Raw genomic sequence first — 27,463 nt, 5'->3', positions numbered from 1 at the left:
AGTGTAGGGGAGCAGGCTGAGGAGGAGCCAGAACTGAAGGTTTACAGCCTTCCAAAATGTACATGTTGAAGCCCCTAACCTCCAGTGGGACTTATATAGTGAAAAGGCCTTTAGGAAGTGATTAAGAGAAGTGAGGTCATAAACATGGGGCATTGATCTGATAGGATTAGTGTCCTTTCTAGGAGAATCTCAGGGGAGCTGTTCACCCACTCCTCCTCCACAAATCACACACAGCGAGGAAAAGGCCATGTGGGGACATAGAGACTCTGTGGCATCTTGGCGGAAGAGCTGTCCACTGCAATTCAATCTTGATCTTCAACATTTAGAATCTGAACTGTGAAACGGTACATTTCACTTTTCAGCCACCCTGTTGATGGCGTGCGATGCCCGCCTGAGAGCTCACTAATGCAGAGGTTTCTTAGACCCTGGCCTAGAGCAGCTCCTCCCTGGGCGCTGGGGCTTCTTAACAGTTTGCCTCTTTCGCCGCTTGTGGTTGCAATCTCTCACACACTGCCTCTTACCCTTGGTTGGGCTGACTTTTTGGCTTTAGAAAGGTGGTCATAATGGTTTCATAGCTTAATGGTCCACAGAAAATGACCTGGACCAAAAGGATCTTCTTTGATTTTTCTTTAAGGAGAAAGTTTGGCGTCGGCCTTGAGCAAGGTGCTGGGTCTGCAGGGTGACCTGTGACCTCATCTACCCTGCACTTACTTTTCCTGAAAGGCCTTCACACTGCTCTGAAGTCTCCAAACCACAAAGGCAAGGGGTTTGGCTGCAGGTGAAGGACCTGAACAACCCTGGAAGACCCAGCCAGGAAAAGAAAATCCCAGAGTGAGGAATGGGAGGAAGGGTGAGAGGCTCTTTTTAAAGGAAGAAAGGCTGGAGGATCAGAAGGGAAACTGTGTGTGTGTGTGTGTTGGCAGGTGTGTGTGTGCCCAGGATGAGGTTAGTGGGATTACAATAGAGGGTGGGATGCCTTTCTGGGGCTGAGAATATGGATTCCTTGTCAGGCTCTGGTCCTCTTCCTCTCTTAGTCCTCCTCATCCTGCCTCTCCACTCCTCCTCACTCCTCATTCTGTCCTTCGGCCTTTTGTCTGAAATCCCCCTCCTGTTTCTGCTGCTCCTCCTCCCCAGGCCCTGTCCTCCCTCTTCCGCTCCATTTGGGATGCAGGTCAACACCAAGAAAGGGTTGCCGCAGTCTGAGAAAGCTGAAAGGAATGTTTACAGGAGAAGCACAATTACATTTCTGTGTGGTCAGGACTTGTTTTTAGAGGAAGACAAAGCAAGATGGCTCCAGCTGTGGGGCAAGACAGGCAAAGGCCAGGGCAGCACAGGAGTTAGGCCAAGCTTGGACATGGTGTGACCTATAGTAAGGAAGCACCAGTACTTTGGTCCCTGGCTAAGAACTGGACCCGTCTCCCAGGAACTCGAATATTCCAGGTGCCCTGCTCTTCTGCAAGGGACTTCAAAGGGGGAAGGACCATGCTGCTCTTGTATCCTCTTGGGGGTGGTAGAGCAAATACAAGGATCCCCATGGTCCTAGGAGCTGAGGGCAGTAAGGTCAGGCCAGGGCAGGTTCTAAGGAAACTACCCAGCTTCTCCATTTAGACCTAGCTGAATGTTCAGAGTGGAAGGTTAGTGTGGCTCCAGGCTCACCTACTCTGTTGTGGTCTTTTCCTCCTTTCCATGTGGTGGTGGCTTCCTATGAGGGTTCTGCACTAAAGCCAGCCTATTGGGGTAAAAGCAACACTTAAAATGACCAAAGAGACCAGCATTATTGTTGGTGCAATCCTGGTCCTCCAGTGGATTACCCTAGGATGCAGCCAGCACCTGGAGTCACCTGGCTAGGGTCTGTCCAAAGAAAAGCTGCCCATATGCCCATTGAGACCTAGGTGAGAGTTCCAGGGACCTCACTGCTCACCAAAGAGATTGACCCTTACCATCCTCCTGAGTGTCAGGAGCCTCAGTGCTGAGAGTTCTTGGTGTACACCAGGGACACTGCTCACTCTCGGGGTCCAGGGCTTTCACTGGAGTCTCCATGGCTCTAACATTGAATCCTCCTTGTTTGTTGCACCAAGGGCCCCTCCCACAAAGTTGGGCAGACATTGAGAGTTACCAGATGCAAAAGGTAAATTTTATGTTATGTGATTCATTATATAAAGAGAACTAAAACCAAAAACAACATGATTCTCTCAACAGATGCAGAAAAGACTTTTGATAAAAGATTCAACATCATTTCATGTAATGAAAACTCCCAACAAACTAGGCACTAAAGAGACATATATAAATAATAAGAATATCTATGATAGCCACAGTCAACATCATGCTGAATGGGCAAAAAGCTAAACATTCAGCCTAAGAACTGGTAAAAAAATGAAACAATAAATTACACTTCAACAACACTTTTAAAAAACTACTCTTCAAAGACATTGGTAAGAGAATGAAAGGATAAGCCACACTTGGGGAGAAAATGTTGGAAATCACATATCTGATAAAGGACCTGTGTATAACACTAAGGGAACTCTCAAAGTTTATTAATAAAGAGACAAACAATCAGATTTTCAAATGAATAAAAGATTTGTAAAGATGCCTCAACAAAGAAGACATATAGAAGGCACATAACAGCCTATCAAGGTATTCAACCATTAGTCATTAGAGAATGCAAATGTAAACCAAGTAAAGAGCAGGTAAAAGTTGAAAGACTCATTCCACATGTTGGCAAAGATGTGCTGGACTAAAGAAACACTCACACTGCTGATAGGATGTGAAATGTTACAAGCACATTGAAACAGTGTGGCAGCTTCTTAAAATAGTCAACCTCTACCTGCCATAGTGCATTCTGATGAAAAGAAAGGCTATGTCCATACAACTGTGAGAAGCTAGTTTTAAAACCATGCCCAAAACCCATTAACAGATGAATGAATAAAATAAATAGTGATATATCCATCACATGGAATACTACATTTATTACATTACTCAGCAGTATAGCAGAGTGATCTATTAATACACATGAAAACATGGCTACAAATCAAAATAATTATTCTGCGTGAAAAAGATATACAAAAATACCATAATATATAAGTATACAAACAAAAATGTATACATAGTGTATGATTCCATTTACAGAAAACTTGAGAAAAGTTAAATTACTCTATTATGACAGAAAGCCAAGCAGTGGTTGTCTGAGATTGGGGGAGAAAGCTGAGGGAGGAATTATTAGGGACACAAGGACACTTTGGAAGTAGTAGATATATCTACTATTTTTTTTTTTTTTTTGAGCCAGGGTCCGGACCTGTCACCCAGATTGGAGTGCAGAGGCACAATCTTGGCTAACTGCAATCTCTGTCTCCGGGGCTCAAACCATTCTCATAACTCAGCCTCCCAAGTAGCTGAGACTACAGGCACACGCTGCCATGCCTGGCTAATTTTTTGTTTTTTTAGAGATAGAGTTTCACCAAGTTTCCCATGCTGGTCTTGAACTCCTGAGCTCAAGCAATCTGCCTCCCCTGACCTCTCAAAGTTCGGAGATTACAGGCATAAGACACTGTGTCCAGCCTATATCCACTATCTTGATTACAGATGTATACATATGTTCAAACTTTTAAATTTATACAGTTTAATTATGTTCAGTTTTGCATGTAAGTTATATCTCGGTATAGTTGTTAAAACAGTTTAAAATATTAAAAAACTGTCATAACTTGATTCAATAAATCTTTTGTATATTTGCAGAAAACCCAATGTAATTCTCTACATTATCAGGATGAAAGTGAAAGACTGTATGATTACCTCAACATACACAGAAAAAATGTTTTCGGTAAAATTGAAAACTTTTTTTCATGATGATAAAAAACAAACTCCACAAAACTCTCAGCTTGATAGAATGGCAATCCACTAAGGGCAGATTTGAAAATCCACAGGTAACATTATATTGAATGGCATAAGATCAAATGCTTTCAGTAAATCAAACAAAGGGGTAGAATATCCACTTTTACTGTTTCAATCCAGTGGATTAGCGATCTTAAGCATAGCAAGCAGAAAAGTAAATGGCACTGAAAGACTGAAAAGGAAAATTGAATCTGCCTTTATTAACAGATAATGATTGTGTATGGCACACAATCCTAGAAATCTAAAAATCTATAAAATTAGTAAGTGAGTTTGCAATGTTGCCCGGAGATATAAGTTCAGCCAGCTTGATCCTGGTAATTTGTATGTTTACATATATTACCAGCGAGCTTTTGGAAAGTGAAATAAAAATACCATTCTAATTGAAACATCTATTCATGATATCCTTGTAGAAATAAATTCAACAAATTGATGTAAGACCAGTATGCTGGAAACTACAAAACATTGCTTTAAGAAATTATAAAAGAACTGAATTACTGGGGAGATAAACGTTGTCATGGATCACAAGAGTTGTTGTATTTAAAAGTCAATTCTTCCCAAATTGATCTCAAGATCAATGCAATTCTATTAAAGACATAAGGCATTTTGTGGTGAAATTTATAATCTCATGCTACCATTTATATGGAAATGTCAACGATCAAGAATAATAAAAAAGTAACATTACACAAGAACAATGGTGAATGAATTCACTACCTATTTCCAGATTTCCTGTACAGCTATGGAAATCAAGATCACTTGTATTGTTGAAAAAAACAGAACATATATCAATGGAAGAGAAGAGAGAATTCAGAAATAGATCCTTACATATATGTTTGACTAATGATTCTTAGACATGAATATAGTTATATGTATATATATATATATAAAATCAACTTTTTGGTGATTATCTATCTTTATCTCCAAAATAGTGAACATTAAGAGAACTTAAAAAGAAGCCACAATATAGGAGATACTATATTTATCTCCAACAATGGATTTTTTAAATAGGATATATATAATGTAGTCTGATAAGATAAACAGTACAATGAAACCATTTGGCAAAAGACTTGAATAGATACTTCAGAAAAGAAGGTATATGAATGGTCATTTAGCACAGGAAAAGATACTCAACTCTTTAGTCAACTGGGAGATCAATCAACACAACGATGAGATACCATTACATATCCATGAGAATGACTAAAATTCAAAAGATTGAAAATACAACATGTTGGTGAGGATATAAAGCACTTGGAAGTCTTATGCTTGTGGAAATGAAAAACAGTACAACTCCTTTGAAAATCTGACTCACAGTTTCTTGTAAGTTTAAACAAATACAAATCAGATGGACAGTCCTTCCATTCCTAGGAATTTACATACTATGTCTGCACAATGATTTGTATGTGGATGCATATGATACTTTCTTCCTAATAGCCCAAACCTAGAATGACACAAACGTCCAATAACAGGTAAATGTATAAACAAACCTGCACACAAAGGAACACTACTCAGCAATTATGAGGTATTAACTGTTGATGAAAATACTCATATGGATGGATTTTAAAATTAATGCGAGGCATGAAAGAAGGCAGACACAAAACAACACAGGTCTAATTTCATTTACAGAAAATGGTTAAAAACGCAAACTGACCTAAAGTAACACTGGCTCCTTGGGGCGGAGGGCTGAAAGAGTGATGAACTGCAAAGGGTTACAAGAAACTTTGGGCTTATGGAAATTCCCATACTTGATTATAGCAGTTGTTCCATTTGTGTATACATTTGTAAACCTGCATTTAATTATACGTTTTAAAGTGTTGCAGTCTATTGTACTTAATCTATACCTTTATAACATTGATTTAATCATCTTAATTTCTCCATACTAGCGATTAGCAGCTAGAAAATGAAATTTAATAAAACATATTAGAGAATAATATTCAAAATCATTACATGATTGAAAATGCATATAATGAAGCAGGTGCAAAGCCCCTGAAAGCTATTGGTGAGAAAAATTAAAGAAGACTAAATAGAGAAATATATATCATGTTCATGGATTGGAATACTCAATTTTGTGAGGCTATCGTGTCAACATAATTCTGGTTAAGAATTCTAGTAGGAGTTTTTAGAGAAATATAGATGCTAACTTAAAAATGTATTTGAAAATCAAATAATCTAGAATAGGCAAGTTGGTCTTGAAAAAGTTGGAGGACTTACTCTGTTAGATTTCAAAACTCATTTTAGAGCTACAATAATGTAAAAGCTATGGTACAGTCGTACGTATACATAAATATATCAAAGTAAAAGAATACAGATTCAAACAGTATGCCCCCTATGTACAGTCATTTAATTTTTTTAAAAACAAAGACATCAATGCCCTTCATTGGGGAAATGAGAGATTTTTCCATAGAAAGTTTCTGAGTGAGATAATATTTGTTGTTTTAAAAACTTAATGGTAACAATCACTTTCTACCATACATTGAAATTAACTTAAGATGTGAAAGTTAGATTAGAAACCTTGTAAAGGAAAAAATACAAAATATTTTCATGAACTTGAAAAAGGAAAATATTTCTTAGACCAGGTACTGTAACACTGACCACAATAAGAAACCAATTACATTGTACTTCATCTTTAAAAAGCTTCTTCTGGTTATAGGTTAGTGTTTAACAAGGCAAAAGCTATCTGGAGACCAAGAATAATTATTTGCAACATATATTCATGTTATAAATAATTATATAATATATATGTCTATATTGGGTCCAATTCGTATGGTCCCCTCTGTCTGATATGGACTGAGGAAGTCCACTCTAGCCTTAAAACAGCATGGGCTGCCAAGCATTCTCAGAGAGGCTCTCAACTTCAACACTTCACACATACGTATGTGAAAAAATGGACTCATTCAAAATATATAAATAACTCCAACAGATCACAAAGAAAATGACAACCCAGTATATCAATGAGTGGCAAAATTTGAAAGGTGCTTTACATAAGAAGATATCTAAATGACCAATAGGCATGTGAAAAACAAAACAGATGATATCACTACACACCTGGTAGAAAGGCTAAAACTTAAAAGAGAGAAAATAATAAGTGTGTGGGAATGTAGAGCAACTGGAAACAGCCTACATTTTTCATAGAAATGCAAAATAATACAAACTTTTTGCAAAACTCTGTGTCCATTTTCAGCCTTTCACCAAGAAATTCCATCCCTAGCTATAGATACCCAGAAAAAATGAGTACGTATTTTCACAGAAAGAAGTTTACAAGAATATTTTCAGTTACTTATATATAAAAGACAACAAGTAAACCTCTCTACCATCACAAAAGTGGATGTCAAATTGTGTGATAATTATACAATAAATAGGATATTTCTAGGCCAAAACAAAATGAAATGAAAGAAAAACACAATCAAACAAATTAGTAGCATATATATCCAACTGATTAAGAGAGGTCAAAACAAGAGAAGATACTGAATGATTTCATTGTTATGAAGCACAAAATTAAGCAAAATTAATCTGTTGTGGCTGCTATAGTTTCGATATTTGTCCCCTCCCAATCTCACGTTTAAATTTGATCCCCAATGTTGGAGGTGGGGCTTAATGGGAGGTGTTTGGGTCATGGGAGTGGATCCCCATGAATAGATTAACCCCCTCCCTGGGAGAAGGTAGTGAGTGAATTCCCTCTCTATTAGTTCCTACAAGAGCTGGTTATTAAAAAGAGCCTTGCGCTTTTCCTCTCTCTTTTGCTTCCTCTCTCACCATATGATCTTTGCACACACTGGTTCCCTTTCATCTTCTGCCCCGTGGGGGAAGCAGCTTCAGGCCCTCATGAAGAGCAGTTGTTGGTGCCATTCTTCTTGTGCAGCCTACACAACTATGAGCGAAATACACCTCTTTTCTTTATAAATGACCCAGCCTCTGGTATTCCTTTATAGCATTGCAAAGGGACAAAAGGACTAAGATAGTGACAAAATTTAGAATATTTTCTTCATTTTGGGGATGAGTGTTGACTGGCATGGAGCACGTCAGAACCTTTTGGCATAGAATAAAATGTTCCCTCTCTTGATTTGGGTGTTATTATATAAGATATAATTATATTAAAAGTCATTAATCTGTACCCTTAGGTTTTTTTGTAGTTTCCTCCATGCAAATTATATCTTTGTGAATAGCTGGTAGCATGAAACAAAGTGACAGATGACAAACACTCAAAAAAGTAAAAATTGACAGAAGATAGGTAACAAATATTCAGCAGATAAATAACAGGGATCCCTTGAGAAAAAAAAAATACAAAAACAATGGAATAGAACGAACACAAAAAAGTTTTATTTAACAAAAAAAGAGTTCGACATTTAAAAATTTGAAATAATATTAAAGCGACACACCGTTTCCTTGGAAAAACAATGCAGAACCACAAACTCTGAGACTTATTCTAGCAAAAGTACTGTCATTCAGTTCCATCTACTGGTATAAGGTTAGCTTTGAAGGCCAAAAGAAACTGGTTTCTAATTCTTACTCTTCTCCTCACAAGATTTGCGACCGAGGGTTATTTTGTAATCTTTCTGAGTCTCTTTTCCCATCAGGAGCAGGACAATACCTAAGTAATAGATGATATATAGAAGTAAATATGATCTCATGGCAGTGGACATCAATTGTAATTAAGTATTAAGAATATATTTACATTGAGCTCTCCTTTATCTACTTTAAAATTGCAGACAAACAACAATTGACAAAGAATAGATAAAATGTTTTAACATAAATATTCTCCCTTCTTTCTAGGAAGAAGTCACACATGCAGTTAAAATAATTAAGAGAGGACCCACTTCACATCAAACAACCTTCCCCAAACCGTGAAACAGGCCTGCTTTCCAACACCAGAGATGAACGCAGTCTATTCCAGACAGAGGGGCTTGTAGGGGCTGGACTCCCTGCAGTCCTGTCTGCCTGGAATAGACTAAGAAAGTCTGCTCCAGCCTTAGAACAGCATGGGCTGCCAAGCGTTCCCACAGAGGCTCTGGACTCCAACTCTAGATGTCCGAAGAATACGTGCATGTGGGTTGGGTTAAAGCCAGTTGAATCACATGATCAGGGCTCTCATCAGCATCAAAGTCAGTGGAAGGATGCCAGTCCCCAGAGCTCTGTTCCAAGCCACGGGATGCTCCATGGAGGGGCAGTGGACATACTTATACCAATCAAGAGAAATATTGGTAACAGACAAGAGGCATAAATAAATAATGCCCATCCTCCACTAAAACCCAGGAAAAGTCTCATTCCAAAAGCGATGTCTTGAAGAAAACACAGGTACAAATCTTTGTGATTCTGGATTAGACATTTCTTTAGTAGGCACAAGCAACCCCAAAATAGAAAGATAAATGTTCTTCATTGAAATAAAAAATCGTTCATGTTTCCAAGGACTCTGTCAAGGAAGTGAAAAGATAATCCATGTAATGAGAGAACTATTTGCAAATCATATGCCTAACAAGTGTCTAGTATCTACAGTATATAAAGAATTCATATAAGTGAGCAAAAAAGACAACTTAAAAATGGGAAAAATGTTTGAATAGACATTTCTGTAAAGGATACATACAACAAGCACATGCAGAGATGTTCAATGCTTTTCCTCATTAGGAAAATGTAAACTTAAATCAAAATGAGATACCACTTCAGACCCACAAGGGTGACGTTAACAAAAACACAACATATGTTTGGAAAGTTATGGGGAAAATGGAATTCTCATATATTACTAGTGGGAATGTAAAATGCTGTAGCCACTGAGATTGGAACAGTCTGTCAGTTCCTCAAAAACTTAAACATAAAGACATATATGATGCAGCAATTGCACTCCTAGGTATGTAACCAAGAAAATTAAAATCAGATGCTCACTCAAAAACATGTATAAAAATGTTCATAGCTGCATTATTCATAATAGTGAAAAAGTGGAAATGTTCCAAACTGCCATCAGTTGATGAACAGGTAAACAAAATGTGGTATAACTATAAAATGGAATATCATTTGGCCACAAAAAGGATTGAAGTACTGATGCATGCTATAGCAAGGATGACCCTTGAGAACATTGTGCTAAGTAAGAGATGCAGATGCAAAAGGCGATGTTGCATTATTCCATATACAGGAAATGCCCAGAACAAGTGTATCTATATTGACAGAAGGTAGATTAGTGTTTGTCAGGGACGGCAAAAAAGGGGGAATTGGAGAGTGGCTGCCAGTAAGTACAGGCTTGCTTTCCAGCATTACGAAAGTATTCTGAAATTAGGTAGTGGTGATGGCTGCAAAACCTTTGGAATATAGTAAAAGATGCTGAATGGTATGCATAAAAGTGGAGAGTTTTGTGATATATGAATTATACTTTAGAAGTAATAATAACAAAAGTAATACAGAGAGGTATCTTTCCACATCTCCATGCCCTATATTTTTATTTAAATATATTTATTTAAAAAAAAAAAAAAAAAAAAGGTTTTTAGGGCCAGGTTCAGTGGCTCACTCCTATAATCCCAGCACTTTTGGAGGCCTAGGTGGGAGGATTATTTGAGGCTAGAAGTTCGAGAGCAGCCTGAGCAACATAGCAAGACCTCATCTCTACAAAAAATAAAAACATTAGCCAGAATGATGATGTGTGCCTAGAGTTCCAGCTACTTGGGAAGTTCGGACAGGAGGATCACTTGAGCCCAAGAGTCTGAGGTAGCAGTGAGCAGTACAGACCATTGCACTTCAGCCTGAGTAACAGAATGAGACCCTGTCTCAAAAAGAGGCATGTCACATAGTAAGTGGCCAGATAAGTTGCTTACAGCATGTTGAGAGGAAATGTATTAGATGAAACAAATTAAATCCAACATGTCTTTTTGAGGCAGGGGGCAGAAATGCGGTACAGGGGAGAGAAACACCTACTTGGAAAGAACCCACACAATGGAATTGGAAAACATGGAATGGGGCTTGTGGGAGGGGGACTCTACCTGAGATCTGGCTTCAGTCCTTACAGCAAAGGGAACTTGGGCGAGTTGCAGACTCTCTGTGCCTTGGTTTCTTCATCAGCAAAATAGAATCATCCCATCAACTATAAGGTCCGTGGTATCAGAGGGTCCCCCAAACGGACTGCACATCTGAGTCATGTTAAGAAATAAATTCCAGGCCCCACCTGAGTGCACTGAATCAGAATCCCTGCAAGGAGGACACTGGACTTGTATTTGCACCGACCTTCCCAAGTGTTTCTTACTCTGATCAACTTGGGGGTGGGAACCATTGAACTGCATCACATCATTCCAAAGCCAAAACACGAAGGCAGAACAAATATATATTCAATGCAGTCTCTTAAAGCGGAGAAAATTCTTGGGGGAACCTAGAATTGAAGGAGACCTGGTTTGCTGGGCTCCATCTTAACTTTATCCTGAGTATGGCAGAGACACGAGCCCTTCAGGACACACGCCTGAGGCAGTGACAGTCGAACTTTGGAACAGTGGAAGTCCTAGTTTCAAATTCAAGCTTGCTTTGAGTAGAAATTAAGTTTACGTCTTTTTGTACAGCAACAAGGCCAGTCTTCTGCAAGCCGCTCACCTTACAAGGAAATAAACAAAAATCATACTACCAAGAACTCAAACTTCAGCAGACATGGATAAGTAAGGAAGTCTTATAAACCTGTTCTAGCCACCAAAAAAGAAACCAGAAATTTAGCAATTCTTTCACATTCAGGACAGTTGTGTTCACTAGATCAGGGGCACTGAGACATGAAGACAAGACCCCCTAAAAAGGTAAAACATTCCTTCCTGCCCTAGGACATCCCTGCCAATTTCAGTGAGGTGGGAACCCAGCTACCCACTCCACAGAAGGGGTTGCTTTTGTGTCTGGAAGGTGTCTGACATCCTGGGACCTGGACCCATCTCAGGGAGCTTTGGGAAGACCCCGAATCACTGATGGAATTGTACAGTGGATGGAAATGGTTCAGCAGGATGACGGTAAGTGCAGAAGCACGGCCAGGTCATACTGAGAGACAATGAGTGGCACTAATGGGGACAAAGATTAAGAACAAAAGTTTGTGCTTCGACTTCAGAAACTCAAACCAATAACTAATTTGCTCTTATAAGTAGTAAGAAGCATTTTTCTATTTACATGAGAATTTAATCTCAAAAGAGAGATCAGAAAAAATATTAAGTCCAGGACATAAAACCTAAACCATAGCTTATATTTCTTCATTCTAAATAGAGCTAACAGTAAAATCTTCTCCATAAAATATATATTGTGGTTATGAAAAGGCAAAGTCTTAAAGAGAATCATTGGTATTCAATAGAAGAGTGAATTAAATACAGCCAAGGGAAGACCCAGGGGTCATACTTCTCTTGTATATTCCAAAGTTCCAGTGAAATTCCAGGTAATAGAGGTTATTTCCCGCACTGTTAAAGCGAGGTTGCAGACACTTCTGAATTTTGGTCCCAGTGCCAAAGGAGTGCCACTTCTGTCCTAGAAATGATTGACAGGATGAATCGCTCTTCCTGAGCATTCTGGATCCCATTCCTGGTCATTCTTCAGCATCACAGAAACTAAAAAATAGGAATACGCTGTATATGATTTGCTATCCGCCTTCTCTTGTGGTTTCTACCTGTTTCTTATGGATAATAACATTGCCTTAAGGATTATGATGAAAATATGATAACCAAGCATGTGTACAGTTTTGAACAAAATGCTTAGTATGAATTGGTCAATAAATAATTTTGTGACTATTTACTGAATTACATGGATTCTATAAATAATTACTGAATAATTATTGTGATTCCTTTTATTGGCAATGCTCAAAACTCATCCCTGTGTGACCTCAAGTAAACCACGTAACTTTGTGAATCTGCAGTTTCATCATTTTTAAAATGAAGAAAATAGATTTTCATTCTGACACAGAATGTCAGGTCTCTGAGACATCAGAGAGTAGATAAATTTACAGCCTTTAATACATCTCAAAGCACTGTCATTACACAGTGTAGTTAGAGGACAGTGCGGGCTACTGAGAGGAGCGCTTTACAATGGGATTGATCCAGTCCTCCTCCCTTCGCTTCCACATGAATGTTGGGTAGCCCGTGGTCACACTCATCACGCCCTCAACTCAGGCAAGTCCAACAGCCACACTTAGGAGACCTGGGCTACAGGACAAACTCCCAAGTCCTAGCCTCACAAAACCTAGTTGAGGATGGAAGCTGAGAAAGTGAGGAGGTGGTTTAGGGGAGCACGCTCCCCTACTCGACCCTCTCATCTCAAACTCACCTTCTACTGCACAGGAACACTGAGGATCACCAACCACCCCTGATCGTGAGCTTGATCTTGCCAGGTGGAATGCAACCAGACATCAACACTGTTAGAGCAACTATAGATAAAGATAGATATAGATATAGATATAAATATAGATATAGATATAGATATATCCAACAATATTCTCTGAGAAGCGTTCCAGGCCCCATTCTTTTCAATATATGGGAAAACTAAAAACAACAAACTAGCATCAGGTTTGCAAGACTTTCCAAGATACACGGTCACACATGTTTTCAGGGGATATATACAAATGATTTTGATCACTTGATATCTTGAAAAGAGCTCTTGTGGGACCAGAATGATATTCGTAAGTGACAAGTATGAAACGAGTGTTCAGTGACATTAAAAAAACAAATCAACCTACACATAGAGGAAGAGCTATGGACATAGGGATGTGAAACTGGTCTTAAGTGTAATGAAAAGCCAAGATGCTGCCCCAGTAAGAGAAAATAAATGAACATAACAATGGGATGCAGCAAGAGGAATAATGATCCAGGAGAGAAAACATTTTTAAAAATGAATTATTCATTCACTTTTCAGTAGCTACAGAAAAAAATGCAGAAGACCCAGGGGATATCACGGCAGTCTAAAAGTCTGATATTTTCACTTGTGGAAAAGCCTTAGGATCTGATTTAACTTAGAGAAGGTGGACTGATTTTGTGACTACCACTAAGAAAATACAAGCTTTTGGGAAACTACCTCTACCTTGATGATTTTATACACACAAGAGATGAGCAATGAGGAATAGGCTTAGATGTATTGGGAAAGAGGTGGGCCTGTAGCATTGTCACAAGGGTGCACTAATACTGAGAGTGACTGCTGAAGAAATGGTCCCCATCAGTGACCATCAGGTGAGACCAGGGAGCCTAGTGTTTCAGCACAGGCTGGGCAATTGGAATACAGGGCTCCTAAGATTCCATGACACCCCCACCTTCTAATTCTGTTATTGCAACTGCAGACCGTTACCTGGCGTGCTGGCTGCTACCTCCCTCACTCTTGTCAGAGTCGGAGCTATAGGCAGGGCCTTCAACTCTGAGCTCAGGCAGCCTGGACCCTGTTTTTGCGGTTAAGGACTCTAAAGTGTTGTGGGTGTTGATCAAGTTTCTCTCAACTGTAAGTTAACAATTCCAGTTATTGTCATCTCTCAGTCCTGATGAAACCTAATTGATTTCACTAGTTTTTGACCCATCATGTGTTTGGGTTTCTTCTCCCCAGTCACATCTGCCTGGCGTCAGCATGGTGGTGTCAGGCCACTGTCGGCTGAGAGGGCAGAGATGAACATCCTAGAAATCAACAAGGAATTGCGCTCCCAGCTGGCAGAGAGCAATCAGCAGTTCCAGGAGCCTCAAAGAAATTCCTTATAACAAGCTACTGCCTACTCCCTGGCCGGCAACTGAAGAAATACAGTAAAGTTCTATAGGTCCACCATACGAAAGTGAGTTAGATACCCTGTCTTCTCTGCAGAAACTGAACGGTCTCTTCATCAAAATTAATGTCATCCTTCCCATATGTCTAGGAAAATAGAAATGGGTTTTTTAACTTCATGGTGTTAAGGATGGAAAACAGAGGCACAAAGTGTTGCTTAACTTTTCCACATTTTGCAGTCTCTGATTCCCTTGAGGTGTGAGAGGAAGTTAAAAATCAACCTATTGACTGCTGACACAGGCTAGAACCACTATTGCCTCAGCAAGAGGCTAAATCACGTTTATGAGAATCCTCTCTGTACCATGTAAGATGTTGCAGACAAATAACATCTAGTCTGTTGGTCTAAACATCTGGGACTAATGAACTTCCATTCACTTCAGACTTCTTTGAGGCCCAGTAGGCAAAGCTCTATTCTACAGGCACCCTGGAAGGCTATGGTAAATGAGTACAGCACCTGCACTAAGGAGTTTAAAGAGGAGATTGCTTCTAATAGTAACTGTGGCAGCCATTAAGTGACAGCATCAAGAGCAGGGAGTACCATGGTGAGAGGGAAGTCCTGCTTCCTGGGGCAAAGGCTCTTATTCCTAAAGAGGAAGAAAGCTGGCACATAAGACATTGTGGAGGTAGCAGTGTCGTGTGCAGAGCAGGGACCCTGGGCTCCTGGGCTCCTGGGCTCCATCCAAGTTGCCTATCTTCTCTGTGCCTAAGTTTCCTCATCTGTTCATTGGGTACTATAATAATATGTACCTCAGAAAAGTGCTGCAATGACTTAACATGATCTATTTCTTCTAAATCTCCTAGAACAGTTCTTGGCACAGAGAAAACACTCTCTATTAGTTCTTCATTCTACTGGGTCTAACTTAATTCAAAGTTTATTAGTATTTGGGCATATTTCTACTAAAGCCTCAGGGTGTTATGCCTCATATTTTATGCAGTTATATTCAGATACGATACTTTACATATTTGACATACTTGTACTTGAAATTTCCAGTACCAGGGAAACCATGAGTCCCATAGTGCTAAGGGTCTTTCCGACTGTGCAGGATATTATTACTTCATGCCCCAGCGCAGTGTTTTACAGGAGAGGCTGCAAGGCTTGGGAAAGTGTCCCAAGATTCAGAGTCAGACCTCAGGGGCTGTGAATTCTGACTCTGCCTTGTTCCAGGTGGATCATCTTCTCAAGCTACTTGATGGGCCCTTGAGTTTCTTTCTTCCCATCTCTAAGTTGGAGAGTATCAGATAACAGAAAGTTGGAGGTTGATAAATAAAGATGTGGAAATGCCTGCCTGGAGCCTGGTACTGGGGCTGCTTTCATCCTTGGGATGGATGCTGCCACCTGCCCTGTAGGCAGTGATCCCAGCAGCATGTCCAGCCTTCCACTGAGGCAGGTGTGTCTGTCTTTTCTCAGAGTGTGAAGAGTACAAAGACATCATAGACTCTGTGCTGAGGGATGAACTGCAGTTTGGAGAAGCTGGCAGAGAAGCTCAGGCAAGCTGAGGAGCTCGGGTGAGTTAAGGCCCCATTGGGGGCAGGCAGAGGGGCAGGAGTGTGAATCTCTGAAGTGCAGCAACTCAGCTGGGAGAACTAAGAGCTAAGCTGGGCCAGGACAAGGGCAGGCATTTACATGGCAGGCACATGTCACACAAACATTTATAAAACAGAGAACAGTCATCTTAGTAAGTTATTGATTACAGTTGTTTCTTAAGCCTTGTTTTCTCTTCTTGAAGCCACTGATTGTTTAGGTAAAATTTGCATAACACAAAATAAACCAAAAACAAGTGAACCACTCAGAAGCATTTAGCATACTCAAAATGGTGTGCGATCACCACCACCTTTACTCTTAGTCAGAATCACCTCGTGACTGACTGCGACATTTCATTCATTCAATCAGTGTTGCCTTCTTGACCCTGTCATTCTTTTCTTCTTTAATCTTTTCAATTCACCCCATCTGCACCTGGCCACATTTCTGTGCATGGCTTGTGTCTAGTCACTGCAAGATGCGCTAAGTGAATTTTCACATAGAGATGCCCATGGCCAAAGTGAGGAACTCAAAGGACATTCTTGTGGAACTGATTTAGGAAGACATCGACTTTTGTTTACAGAAGAAAAAGGTGAATGGAACATTATCGAGGATCTTACGGAAGCACTCTCTGATATATCAGAAGGCTCTGTGTGTGTGTGTGTGTGTGTGTATATATATGTATATGTATGTGTATATATATGTGTGTGTCTATATGTGTGTGTCTGTGTATACAAACACATATATTCTTCTTTCTCTTGGCCACAGATATCTCCCCAAACATGTTCTGACTTTCTACTTGGAGGTCTCCTTGGGGACATTCTGAAAGAAACCTCTGTTGCAGTATTAGACCTGATCACTCATCCCTTTCCATTATTAAATGTTCTCTACTATCTCACCTTAGGCAATATAAAGCCCTGGTTCACTCTCAGGCACGAGAGCTGACCCAGTTACGGGAGAAGATACAGGAAGGGAGAGATGCCTCCCGCTCACTGAATCAGCATTTCAAGGCCCTCCTCGCTCCTGATGACCTTGAAAAGTCCCAGGGTCAGGACCTCCGAGAGCAGCTGGCTGAGGGGCGCAGGCTGGCAGAGCAACTTGTTCACAAGCTGAGCCCAGGTAAGCTGGCCATGGGCCCTGATGACACACAGCTCCAGGCTTATGGAAGTCCCCAGACCTCCACACCTCCACAATGACAACTTTATGGGTAGTGTATCTTTCCAGTAAACATTTGTGGCCATGACATGACCAGGACTTCCTGGGTAGGAATAGAGATGGGAAACCCATGGGGTTGGAGGTCACAGTATTGCAAAGGTCTTCTCCTTTCTTGATGGAACATGGTCTTTGAAGCAAGAGGCAGCATTTGTCCAGTTTTAAAGGACAGGAAGGAGGCTGTGACAGGAGGCAGCTTGTTAGAGTGAAAAGAGACCCAGACTAAGAATGAAGGTTCCCAGGCTCTATCTTCAGCAATGTCTTTAGCAACTGTGGGCAACTGATTAATTCATCCTTTCTGGGTTTCTACGTCTGATTCTGTGAAGGCAAACAAATTGACTCTGGCATTCAAATGTAGGAGCAGCTTATGATATATTTCTGTGGGAATAAAGCCCCTCTTTTGTGTGGGTGTTGGAGAAGTCCTTGTGGTGGCATTTGGTGGTAGGAACTGGTTTAGACTGGATCACTCCCCATGGACAGGTTGTCCCTGGATAACACAATGGAAGCCACTTGGAGGGCCCATGAAGTCCGTGATGTATGGAATATTGTGGGACAAAATTTGTTTATTACTGTGCCTGAAATCTGAGTTCTAAGTAGGTTGTGACAGGACACAGAGCCTGTTGCCAGAATCCAGATCTGTGGCAGAATTGAGCAGACAGCTGCTGAAGTTCAGAGAACCTGGACGAGACTCCAGTGATATGAAGAGCAAAAGGTCTTTTCAATATTTGGCCACATCTTGATGGTGACTCCCAAGATCAGAAACGCATTGCGTCATGGATCAGGAAAACACGCCAGGGCATTTTTAGAAACAGAGCTTTTCAAGTACAGTGTGGACTCATACACATAGATCTTCATGTCTCTGTACACATATGGCTCACTGTACTTATGTAGATGAAGTGGGACACATCTGAATGGACACTTCTGTATTTGCAGAAAATGATGAAGATGAGGATGAAGATGAGATGGATGAGGAGGTTGAAAAGTACAGGAATCACTTGGGTAACACTGAATTAATCAGGAACTGGTATTGTGGGTGGTAAAATATGAAAAGGGTCTCAGAAAAAGAACACAAGGCGGGTGAAGGTAGTCTCACAGAATCCAGATGCAAGGATAAAGAAATCACAGAGTCCACTGATTTCATGCACTCACCCAGCAAGGAAATAGCCCTGTTAACATGCTTGTCCATTGTCTTCATGGTACACGTAAGCATGACCCTAGATGAACTCACAGCCCTAGGGACTTCCTGCACACACAGAGGAGAACTTTTCTTCTCTGTAGTGAAAGTCAGGAGGACATGCAAAGCTGCTTTATACACGGTTGTCTTTAGGTTCCTTTTAGTAAAGATAAATAACAGAGAGGCAACAGGCAGAGGAAATAGGAAGCACCTAGCCAAAGTTGAACACGAAGAAACGTATTTAGACAAAAAAATTTACATTTCATGTCACAATATTAAAATTTAAAAAAAATCTAGAAGGCACACCATCTCTAGAGTCCACAATGACTTCAACACCTGTATTCCCGTGGCCACAGTGAACTACAACCCAGCTTAGACACACAGTGTGGCAGCTGTTTTTGGATCTCTGTGTGTGCTGTCAAGACTGTACCATACAGAGACAACTGAGTCTCCATCCTGCTCAGCTCCTATCTACCCAATGCAATGATCACTAGCTGCTCACTTCCTCTCTCGTTCCCATGGCAGCCATGCTCCGTTGCAGACAGAAAAGGATTGCCTGTTCCCTCTTAAAAGGAACCTCTCCTTTGCATTCTGGGACCACTCCCTTAAGCCTCCTTTCAAAACCAGCTAGGACTTCTTGGGCTCCAATCACTTTTGGATTAATCTTTTGTCATCTCTATCCCACTGGGCTCATCAGGGAGGTGCAGAAGGCTGAAGGAAAGGAAGTCCCTCAGAATTCACTGGAGGAATGTGCTGTCACTTGTTCAAATAGTCACAACCCTTCTGACTCCAACCAGCCTCACAGGAGCACCAAAATCACATTTGAGGAAAACAAAGTTGACTCTGCTCTGGTTGTAGAGAGTGAACGCTTTCATGATGAAGAGGAGGAAGCTCTAACCATTCTCCCAGGTAGCCTCTCTATTCTTTGTCCCTCCCACCTCTGTCTAGGTTGAGGAAGATCAATTCTAAGGACAGGCTGTATACGTATGTATTGGTTTGAATCACAAACTATAATGGAGCCGGGTGCAGTGGCTCACACCTATAATCCCAGCACTTTGGGAGGCCCAGGTGGGTGGATCACTTGAGTTCAGAAGTTCAAGACCAGCTTGGGAAACATGGTTAAACCCACCTTTACAAAGAATATGAAAACCTAGACAGGCATGGTGGTGCATGCCTGTCATCTCAATACCAGAGCAGCTGAGGAGAATCATCTGAGCCCAGTGCAGAACTGCAGTAAATATAATTATACCACTGCACTCCAGCCTGAGTGACAGAGTGAGGCTCTGTCTCAAAAAAAGAAAAAGGAAGAGAGAGAGAGAGAGAGAGAAGAGAGAAGAGAGAGAGAGACAGAGAGAAAGAAAGGAAGGGAAGGGAAAAGAAAAGAAAAGAAGAAAGAAGAAAAAGAAAGAAAGACACTATGATGGAATAATAAACACAGTTACTTGAGGGTCAGAGAACTTTCCTCGCCTCCTTGGCCCATGGCATGGACTTTGTCTTCCTGGCTCCAATATTAGCATATTGGACCACAGGCAGGTGTGACAAAGTCATAGCCCTCAATGACCTGGGAGGTAGCAGATCAGGCCTCTGGCTCAGTTAGTGTGTCCCTTGTCACTTACAACCAATGTCATGGAGTGTCTATGCCTGTCTAAACAGCTGACAGTCTCCCTGTGTGTTGGACATGTTTCTCTGGATTTCACTGTTCTCAGCCCCAGCCTTGGTCTCCTTTAAGGTCAGCTGGAGTCCAGCTAAGCAGTCACCTTGAGAAAGCGGGACATAAACACTTCTACCTTTATCGCGCTTATAAGTTCCCTAAACAAGGCTGGGGCTCTGCTTCTTCACCCATGGTGGCCAATGTATCTGTGTAGCACCACAGATCCTTTTTCTGTAAAGAGGTTGTTAGAATTTATCCATCAGTTCAGTCTTCTATGTAGAATTTCTCTAACCATTCCATTCGGCTATGATGTTATTGAGATAAATCAGTATTGCAACAACACTTCTGGAGTGTAGTTGGGGCAATTCTTCAATTCTTGTGAAAAAGTTTCTTCTTCTTGGTGCGAACTTAGGTCGAGGAGGTGATTATGATCTACCAGATGGGGGAGACTTTATCCCATGGATCTGGAAAGAAGGCTCATCTACTTCTGAAAATAAGTCAGAATGGTCCTGTCAAAATGTCACATTCTTACACTGAGGATATTTATGTCTTGCGCCACGACTGGACATTGATTTGTTCTTGTGTGAAGTGTGATTTCCTTACTGTGACCTGCTCTTCTGAATTTGTTTACAGAAAATCAAAATGATCATGAGGAAGAAGAGGGGAAAGCACCAGTGCTCCCCAGGTAACTGTGGATATGTGGGCTGTTAGTTCAGTAGTGACACCTGGACACCACGGATCCAGGGAAAATACGAAGTGATGAATCAAATTGTCTCATCCATTCATCCAACTGCAAATTACCCCTTTCACGATCTTGTCTTCTTTATTGTGGTACTTGAATAGGTTTCAATTTCTTAATCCCTCTCAAGCATAAGAACTGAAAATCATTTTAGCCAGGTGAACAGACCAAACTCAGAGATTTCCTGATCTGACCTGTGGTTTCCCATGTGATTAATCCAGAGTGAGATACATATATGTTTTCTGTATGTTTTGTGTCAGCATGTTGGCAAGTACTTGAATGCAATCGAGAAAATTAAAAATAAAAATTTCATATGTCAAAATATTGAAAAAAACAGGACTTTAAAAATGCAGGATCTGTGAGTCTGGAATGCCCAAACATCTCTGTTCACTTGGATGTTGCACGTAAATGTCAACGCCATTTGTGTGAAGGAAGTGAAGGCCTGTGTTAGTTCTCTCTGCTTTTGCCAAGTCATGCTTTGACTGGATTTGCAAGGGAGAGTCCTAGGTTTCTACAGCAGCTCGTTTGTGGCAAGTGCACTGAGCACCTGCTGCTGGAGTTTGCTCTGTCTCCAGGGCAGTCACATCCACCCCACATTTAGAAGGATGGGTTTTCTCTCTTAGAGGAGACTCCCCCTTCGCTTTCCGTGACCCCCTCCCTTTGTGTGCCATCAAATCACATGACATGCTGTGGTGTTGAATCACTCTTGGTCTAATCTTCTGTCAATCCTATCCTACCCGGCTCGTCAGGAAGCTGCAGGATGTTGAAGAAAAGGGAGTCCTGCAGGACTTAACAGGGGAATGTGTTTTGTCTCATTCTAGACAGCCTGACATGTCCAACTATTACCTGCATAGTGAAGTCTCTTTCCTGGCACTGAATGAAGAGAAAGTTTGCTCCACTCAGCATGTTGCCAAGGATTACTCCAATTCCAAATGGGATGAGATCTCACTTGGCTTCCTAGGTAGGCTCCCTATTCTTTCCACCACAATCTGTCCATAATGAGAGATGTCATACCTTCAGGAAGACACTATGCTTATATACTGGTTAGAACCAGGCTTTAGGATTTTGAAGGAAGGCATCCTAGGAGTCAGAGTTGTGCTCCATCCTCCTCCAAAACCACATTGTCTTTCATCTTTGCCCCATTGGCAAATGACTGTACCCAAGGTTGACCTGACAAATTCATACCCACCTCTGCAGCCTGGGTGCAGGATGTAACCACCAGTCCTCCTGATTTAGATTTCATCTGTCACCTCACATGAAATCTTCTAATTTTCCCTCCCAAACAACCTGAGTTTCTCTGCCGGTCCAAGGCCACTGGCAGCCTTATCTATATTCTTGGAGCTGTCATTACCCTTGTTCACTTTCTCAGGCTAGACTCCCTCCCCTTTTAGCAGGCTTGTCTTAGCTAAGAAGTCTCTGAGTACCAGACATGACACCACTATTAGATTTTGTATGTTTCTGAAAGGAGGCTGGGCCCTGGAACTCCCTGCCTCATGAAAGGCCTATGTTTCCATGTAGCATTAGAGATGCGTTTGATTTAATCTGTCCCTCTAAATGTACATTCTACAAAAACACCAACAACAGCTTATCTGAAGGAAACATACTGAATACAGCAGTAACCTGCTAGGAAGCATTTAAGTAGATCTCCAGGATCTGTTAGTAAATAGGATATGGTTAACATTTTGCTGTGACTCAGGACAGAAGGGACTGTGATGATGACCTGTCATATCAGGGAGATTTGCTCCATGGCTCAGGAAAGCAAACCTAGTGACTTCTCACAAGGCTTACCTTGAGGCCTCTGGAAAGTTTCTCTCTCAATAGCCTGTTATCACACCGAGTATATTTATGCCCCTAGGTAGGTTTGGACACAAGGTTGTGAATGTATAAATGTGATCAAGTTCATCTGGCTGGTCTTCTCTTAATTTATTTACAGAACAGCGAAATGATCTTGAAGAGGTGAAAGGACAAGAAACAATTGATCCCAGGTAATTGAGAAAAATCAGGGGCTGTCTATTCAGGGGTGATATCTGTGGAACTCATATCCACAGAAAACCAGAAAGTCCTGAATATACCTAATTCATCCCTTCAGCCAACCAGAAATGATCCTTTCTAACCATGTTTTACATTTTTCATTGTGATACTTGTAATGTTTGCCATTTCTTATTAACTTCTCAAGTTCAGTACATAAAACCAATTATGACCTTGTGAACAACTAATCAGTCACACAGATTTCCTTAAAGTAAGTATCTTCTTCTTATGGTGTCCATCAGCCTGAGATGCATATTTGTTTTCTGCTGATTTTGCATTAGCACAGTGGTGAGTATTTCAAGGCAAGGAAATTAGGTAGAAAAAATTATTGTTATACCATGCACAATATTGAGAGAAAGAGGACTTGATGTCTTGCGATTTGGGGGATATTATAATGCCACAAAACCTATGTTTACTTGGCCACTGCACATAAAATTTAATACCATTTAAAGAAAGAATGAAGCCACTGTTATAGACAAGTATTCAGTAGTCACAGTGTACCCTACCTACAGAGGCTCGGTCTCCTTCCTCAGAAAATCGTGATCTGGGCAGTTCACTGAACTCCTGATGCTTCTCTCTCTCTCTCTCTCATCTCTCTTTCCCTCTCTCTGTATTGCAACCTACCCCATGGTAACCACACTGTGACCCACCACGAAGAGGAGAATATTGAACTCTTTAATGGGCTGCCCCATTTGTTTCTGCCATCACTGCCTCCTGCCTCACGTGAAGCCAGCAGGGCTCTGAAACTCCTTGGATTAATCCTTACTCCTTCCTACCTTACAGGATCAGCAGGGGACCGCTGAGGGGGGACAAGCATGAAGTCCCCCAGGAGTCACTGGGTGGATGTTGCTTGACTCCTTCCATCCTTCCTGAACTACCTCACTCCTACCACCCTTATGGGAGCACTTTGTACTATTTTGAAGAACAGCAAGTCAGCTTGACTCTTGTAGACGGTGAGTACTCCATTGTGAACACAATAAATCTCCAGTTATTATGCCAGGTAGACTCCATAATCCTTGCACCTCACATCCCTGTCTGGACTGAGACGTGGCATTACTGTGGGCATGACTCACAGACACAGGATAGTTTGCATCAGCATCAAAAATCAAGTTGGAAGCACAGACATGGGGTGGGTCAGTGAGCTTTGCTCTCTTCCTCATCTCAGACCATGCCTGTGTCACCCTGGCCCACTGTCACGACATTGAGAAAATCACACCAACCTACGCAGCACGTGCCCAACAGGTATCAGTGAGGTCTCTTAATGTGAATAAGATTCGTCTTGCCAGCTATTGTGTTCCTTACAGGTTTCTTTCCCCAACCATGTCCTATGAGATTCTATGCCTGCCCAAGGCCAGTGGCATCTTTGTCTACTTTTTGTTAAAGATATTAACCAGGTTTCAAAGAACCTAGCCTCATTCTCTATGTCTTTAATGTTACCCTGTTTTAGCTGAGCTGTCCATTACCTTTGGTTATGTTTCTAGAAACAAGATTGGGCCTTGTCACTCCTAGATGTCACGAATACCCAATGTCTCTGTGTAGTACCAAAGATTCATTTTGATTGGAGGGTGTGTAGATTCCCTCCTGCATTCTAATTTCAGTGTCTAAACTCCTTGCAACCATGAACAATGTGAGTATTTGATGATAGAAGGCTGAATATTACAGTTTTCCTTCTAGAAAGCAGCTGGAGTATTTGCCTTCAATTGGTGTGAAAATTTTGCATAACTGTTGGCACAAAATCAGAACAGATGATGTTGGGATAATGATCTACTAGAACAGGGAGATTTCATGACAGGACCTCAGGCCTCCTGGAATGTTTCTCTCACAGTGTCCTTTTCTTTCACTGAGGAAACTGATGTTCCTATGTTAGGATTGCACAGTGCATTGTTTGTGTGTGGGGGAACCTGCTTCATGTGTCTGTCCCTTTGTCAATTTATTTACAGAAATTCAAAAGGATCAAGAGGAGGTAGAAGATCAAGACCCACCGTGCCCCAGGTAACTCTGAGGAATCAGGGACAGTTAATTCAGTGTTGATATCCGGAGTCTCGGATGCAGGGAAAATCAGAGTGTACAGAATATACCTGTTCCATCTGTTCAGCCAACCATGAAATAGCCATATTCATTATGTTGACTCTTTTCATTGTACACCTGTATTTATATTTCTTCCTTATTAATTCCTTTCAATTCTACTAATCTGCATTCAGTTGACTCTGTTGAACTCATCAGTCACACATTTTCTGCAGTTCCCTTTTCTGTCCTTTTTGCTTAAAGTGAAGTTGAGTTGCACATCTGATGTTTGCCTCTTTGGCATTACCATGTTTACAAGTATTCCATACCAGGGAAGTGATTTAAAATAACTCATGTCATGCTCACAATGTTGAGAACAAGAGATGTTGAGGATACAGGAACACTGTCTGTGAAGACTGAAGAGCCTGCATTCATTTGGCCACTGATGCTAATTTCAACAAAATGTATGCAAAAGTGCCGAAGGCACTGTGTCCTGGCAGTTTCCCACAGGGATCACTCCATTACCTTCCTCCCCAAATCATTGCCTGCCCAGTGCACTGACAGCCTGTCACAATGTGTCTCCTCCTTGAGACAGGGAAGGATGGTTGCATCTCTCTGAGGGGACTATACTTTGCTTCCTCTGGGCCTCCCTGAGGCCCTCCCTATAGAACCAGCTGGGCGCATTGGTGTTGGTTCTCTCTGATGTTTATCTTCTGTCTTCTTTACCCCAGGCTCAGCCAGGAGCTGCCAGAGGTGAAGGAGCAGGAAATGCCAGAGGACTCCGTGGATGAAGTTTACTTGACTCCCTCAGTTCACCATGACCTGTCTGACTGCCACCAGCCTTATAGCAGCACATTGTACTCATTGGAGGATCAGTTTGCCTGCTCTGCTCTGGATGGAGCCTGTGAGTACTCCAGCCTGGAGGTCACAAAGATCCACTGTCATCCCAGGCAGCCTCTATATGTTTTGTTTCCTGCAACTTGTGCAGCTGAGGCAGACCATCTCTGTAGCAGGCCCTAGACACTGAGCTTGTTCTGAATCTGTCTCTTGGTTGCAGTTTTAAGCACAGACATCCACTTGGTAGAACGTCCTCTTCTCCTGTCCCAAGTGACTCCTCTGTCACCTGGCTCCTTCTCACAAGAGCAGGCAGTGGCTATCAAAACAGGCCAGGGAGGGGAGTGGTGAGGGCTTACTGCAAATTCTTGGCCACAGTAGCTCAGCTGGAGAAATTTATATAACAGACCTCCTTCTTTAAGATAGGGCATCTGTCTTTTCTGAAATTATGTTGCTAATTACATGTCCTTATCTCTTCTCTGGCCATCCAGGTATTCTGGGAGTTTTGCCCAATTATTTGGAGGCCTGTTTCATGATTCCTATGTCCCAAGCTAGTTTCTCTTCTTCAGGGATCCCCAGCCATGGGGTTATGGGCCATTATGGGTCCATGACCTGTTAGGAACTGGGCCACAAGCAGGAGATGAGCGGAGGGAGAGCTTTTCAGCCTGGATTCCACCTCCTGTCAGATCAGCAGAGGCATTAGATTCCCACAGGAGCTCGAATCCTATTGTGAAGTGCACATGCCAGGAATCTAGATGGTGCTTTCCTTATGAGAATCTAATGCCTGATGATCTGTCACTGGCTCCCAGTGACTGTCACCCCCAGATGAGACCATCTAGTTGCAGGAAAATGAATTTAGGGCTCCCACTGATTCTACATTATGGTGAGTTGTATAATTGTTTCATTATATATTACAATGTAATATTTATAGAAATAAAGTGCACAGTAAATGTAATGTACCTGAATCATCCCAAAACCATTCCCCCTAACCTAGTCCCTGAAAAACTGTCTTCCATGAAACCAGACCCTGGTGCCAAAAAGGTTGGGGACTGTGGCTCTGCTTCCTCCGAGGGGTCTTCCCTCCACTGACGAGTCCAGCGTCCCTTCCTTTGTGCGTGGCCAGGCTTGCATCCTCTGCAGAGCTCCAGTGGTTTTCTCCACGTGTGGGTTTCTAGTTTCAATCAAGTTTTGGTCTCAGTGCTATATTCTCATGAAAACCATCAACAACTAGTGTCCCTCATGAGGTTCTGGCGTAACCGATGAGCAAAGCAGAGTGGTTCCTGTCCCCACGACGTCCAGAAAACCCTTCCTCTGAGCAAGTGCCCTTTGAGATAGCAGCCTCACAGGACGTGTAAAAACAAAATCCAGTTTTCATTTCTTCTTGCTCATTCTCTCTCTCTTTTCTTTTAACCTCTATTCTGGGAATTTGATGTGCATTGTTGGGGCTTTTACCCATTACTTTATCTTCTTGTAAGAGCAAGTAACTCTGTGATGTCACCCAGTACATTGGATTATGTTGTAATGAAATTAGCAAAAATGCCAGAGTGGTGATTCACACCTGTAATTCCAGCACTTTGGGAGGCCAAGGAGGTGGATCACCTGAGCTCAGGAGTTTGAGAACAGTGTGGGTAACATGGTGAAATCCTGTCTCCACAAAAAAAGAATTAGCAGGGCATGGTGGTAAACACCCGTACTCCCAGCTTC

General features: G+C 41.5%; 1 protein-coding gene and 1 long non-coding RNA gene across 2 annotated transcripts in view; one reads left to right on the top strand and one right to left on the bottom strand.

Moving 5' to 3' along the window:
- Positions 1–26,110, top strand: part of LOC101014427 (neuroblastoma breakpoint family member 1-like) — a 113,758-nt gene extending 87,648 nt beyond the window's left edge. Inside the window, 10 exon segments of the mRNA XM_031665715.1 lie at positions 17,022–17,236; positions 18,263–18,353; positions 19,201–19,412; positions 20,788–20,839; positions 21,715–21,854; positions 22,827–22,878; positions 23,705–23,874; positions 24,862–24,913; positions 25,657–25,829; positions 25,983–26,110. Of these exon segments, the coding sequence (XP_031521575.1) occupies positions 17,022–17,236; positions 18,263–18,353; positions 19,201–19,412; positions 20,788–20,839; positions 21,715–21,854; positions 22,827–22,878; positions 23,705–23,874; positions 24,862–24,913; positions 25,657–25,829; positions 25,983–26,110 (1,285 nt within the window).
- LOC110740577 lies at positions 5,871–12,320 on the bottom strand. The gene is made up of 3 exons (XR_004176605.1): positions 12,211–12,320; positions 10,839–11,436; positions 5,871–8,467 (listed from the first exon to the last, which is right to left on the bottom strand). It is a non-coding gene; the product is annotated as an uncharacterized LOC110740577 (long non-coding RNA).
- Positions 26,111–27,463: the final 1,353 nt, after the last annotated feature.

This window comes from Papio anubis, chromosome 1 (genome assembly GCF_008728515.1).
Source record: "Papio anubis isolate 15944 chromosome 1, Panubis1.0, whole genome shotgun sequence".
Classification (NCBI taxonomy): domain Eukaryota; kingdom Metazoa; phylum Chordata; class Mammalia; order Primates; family Cercopithecidae; genus Papio; species Papio anubis.
This window is presented reverse-complemented; position numbering and strand designations above follow the sequence as displayed.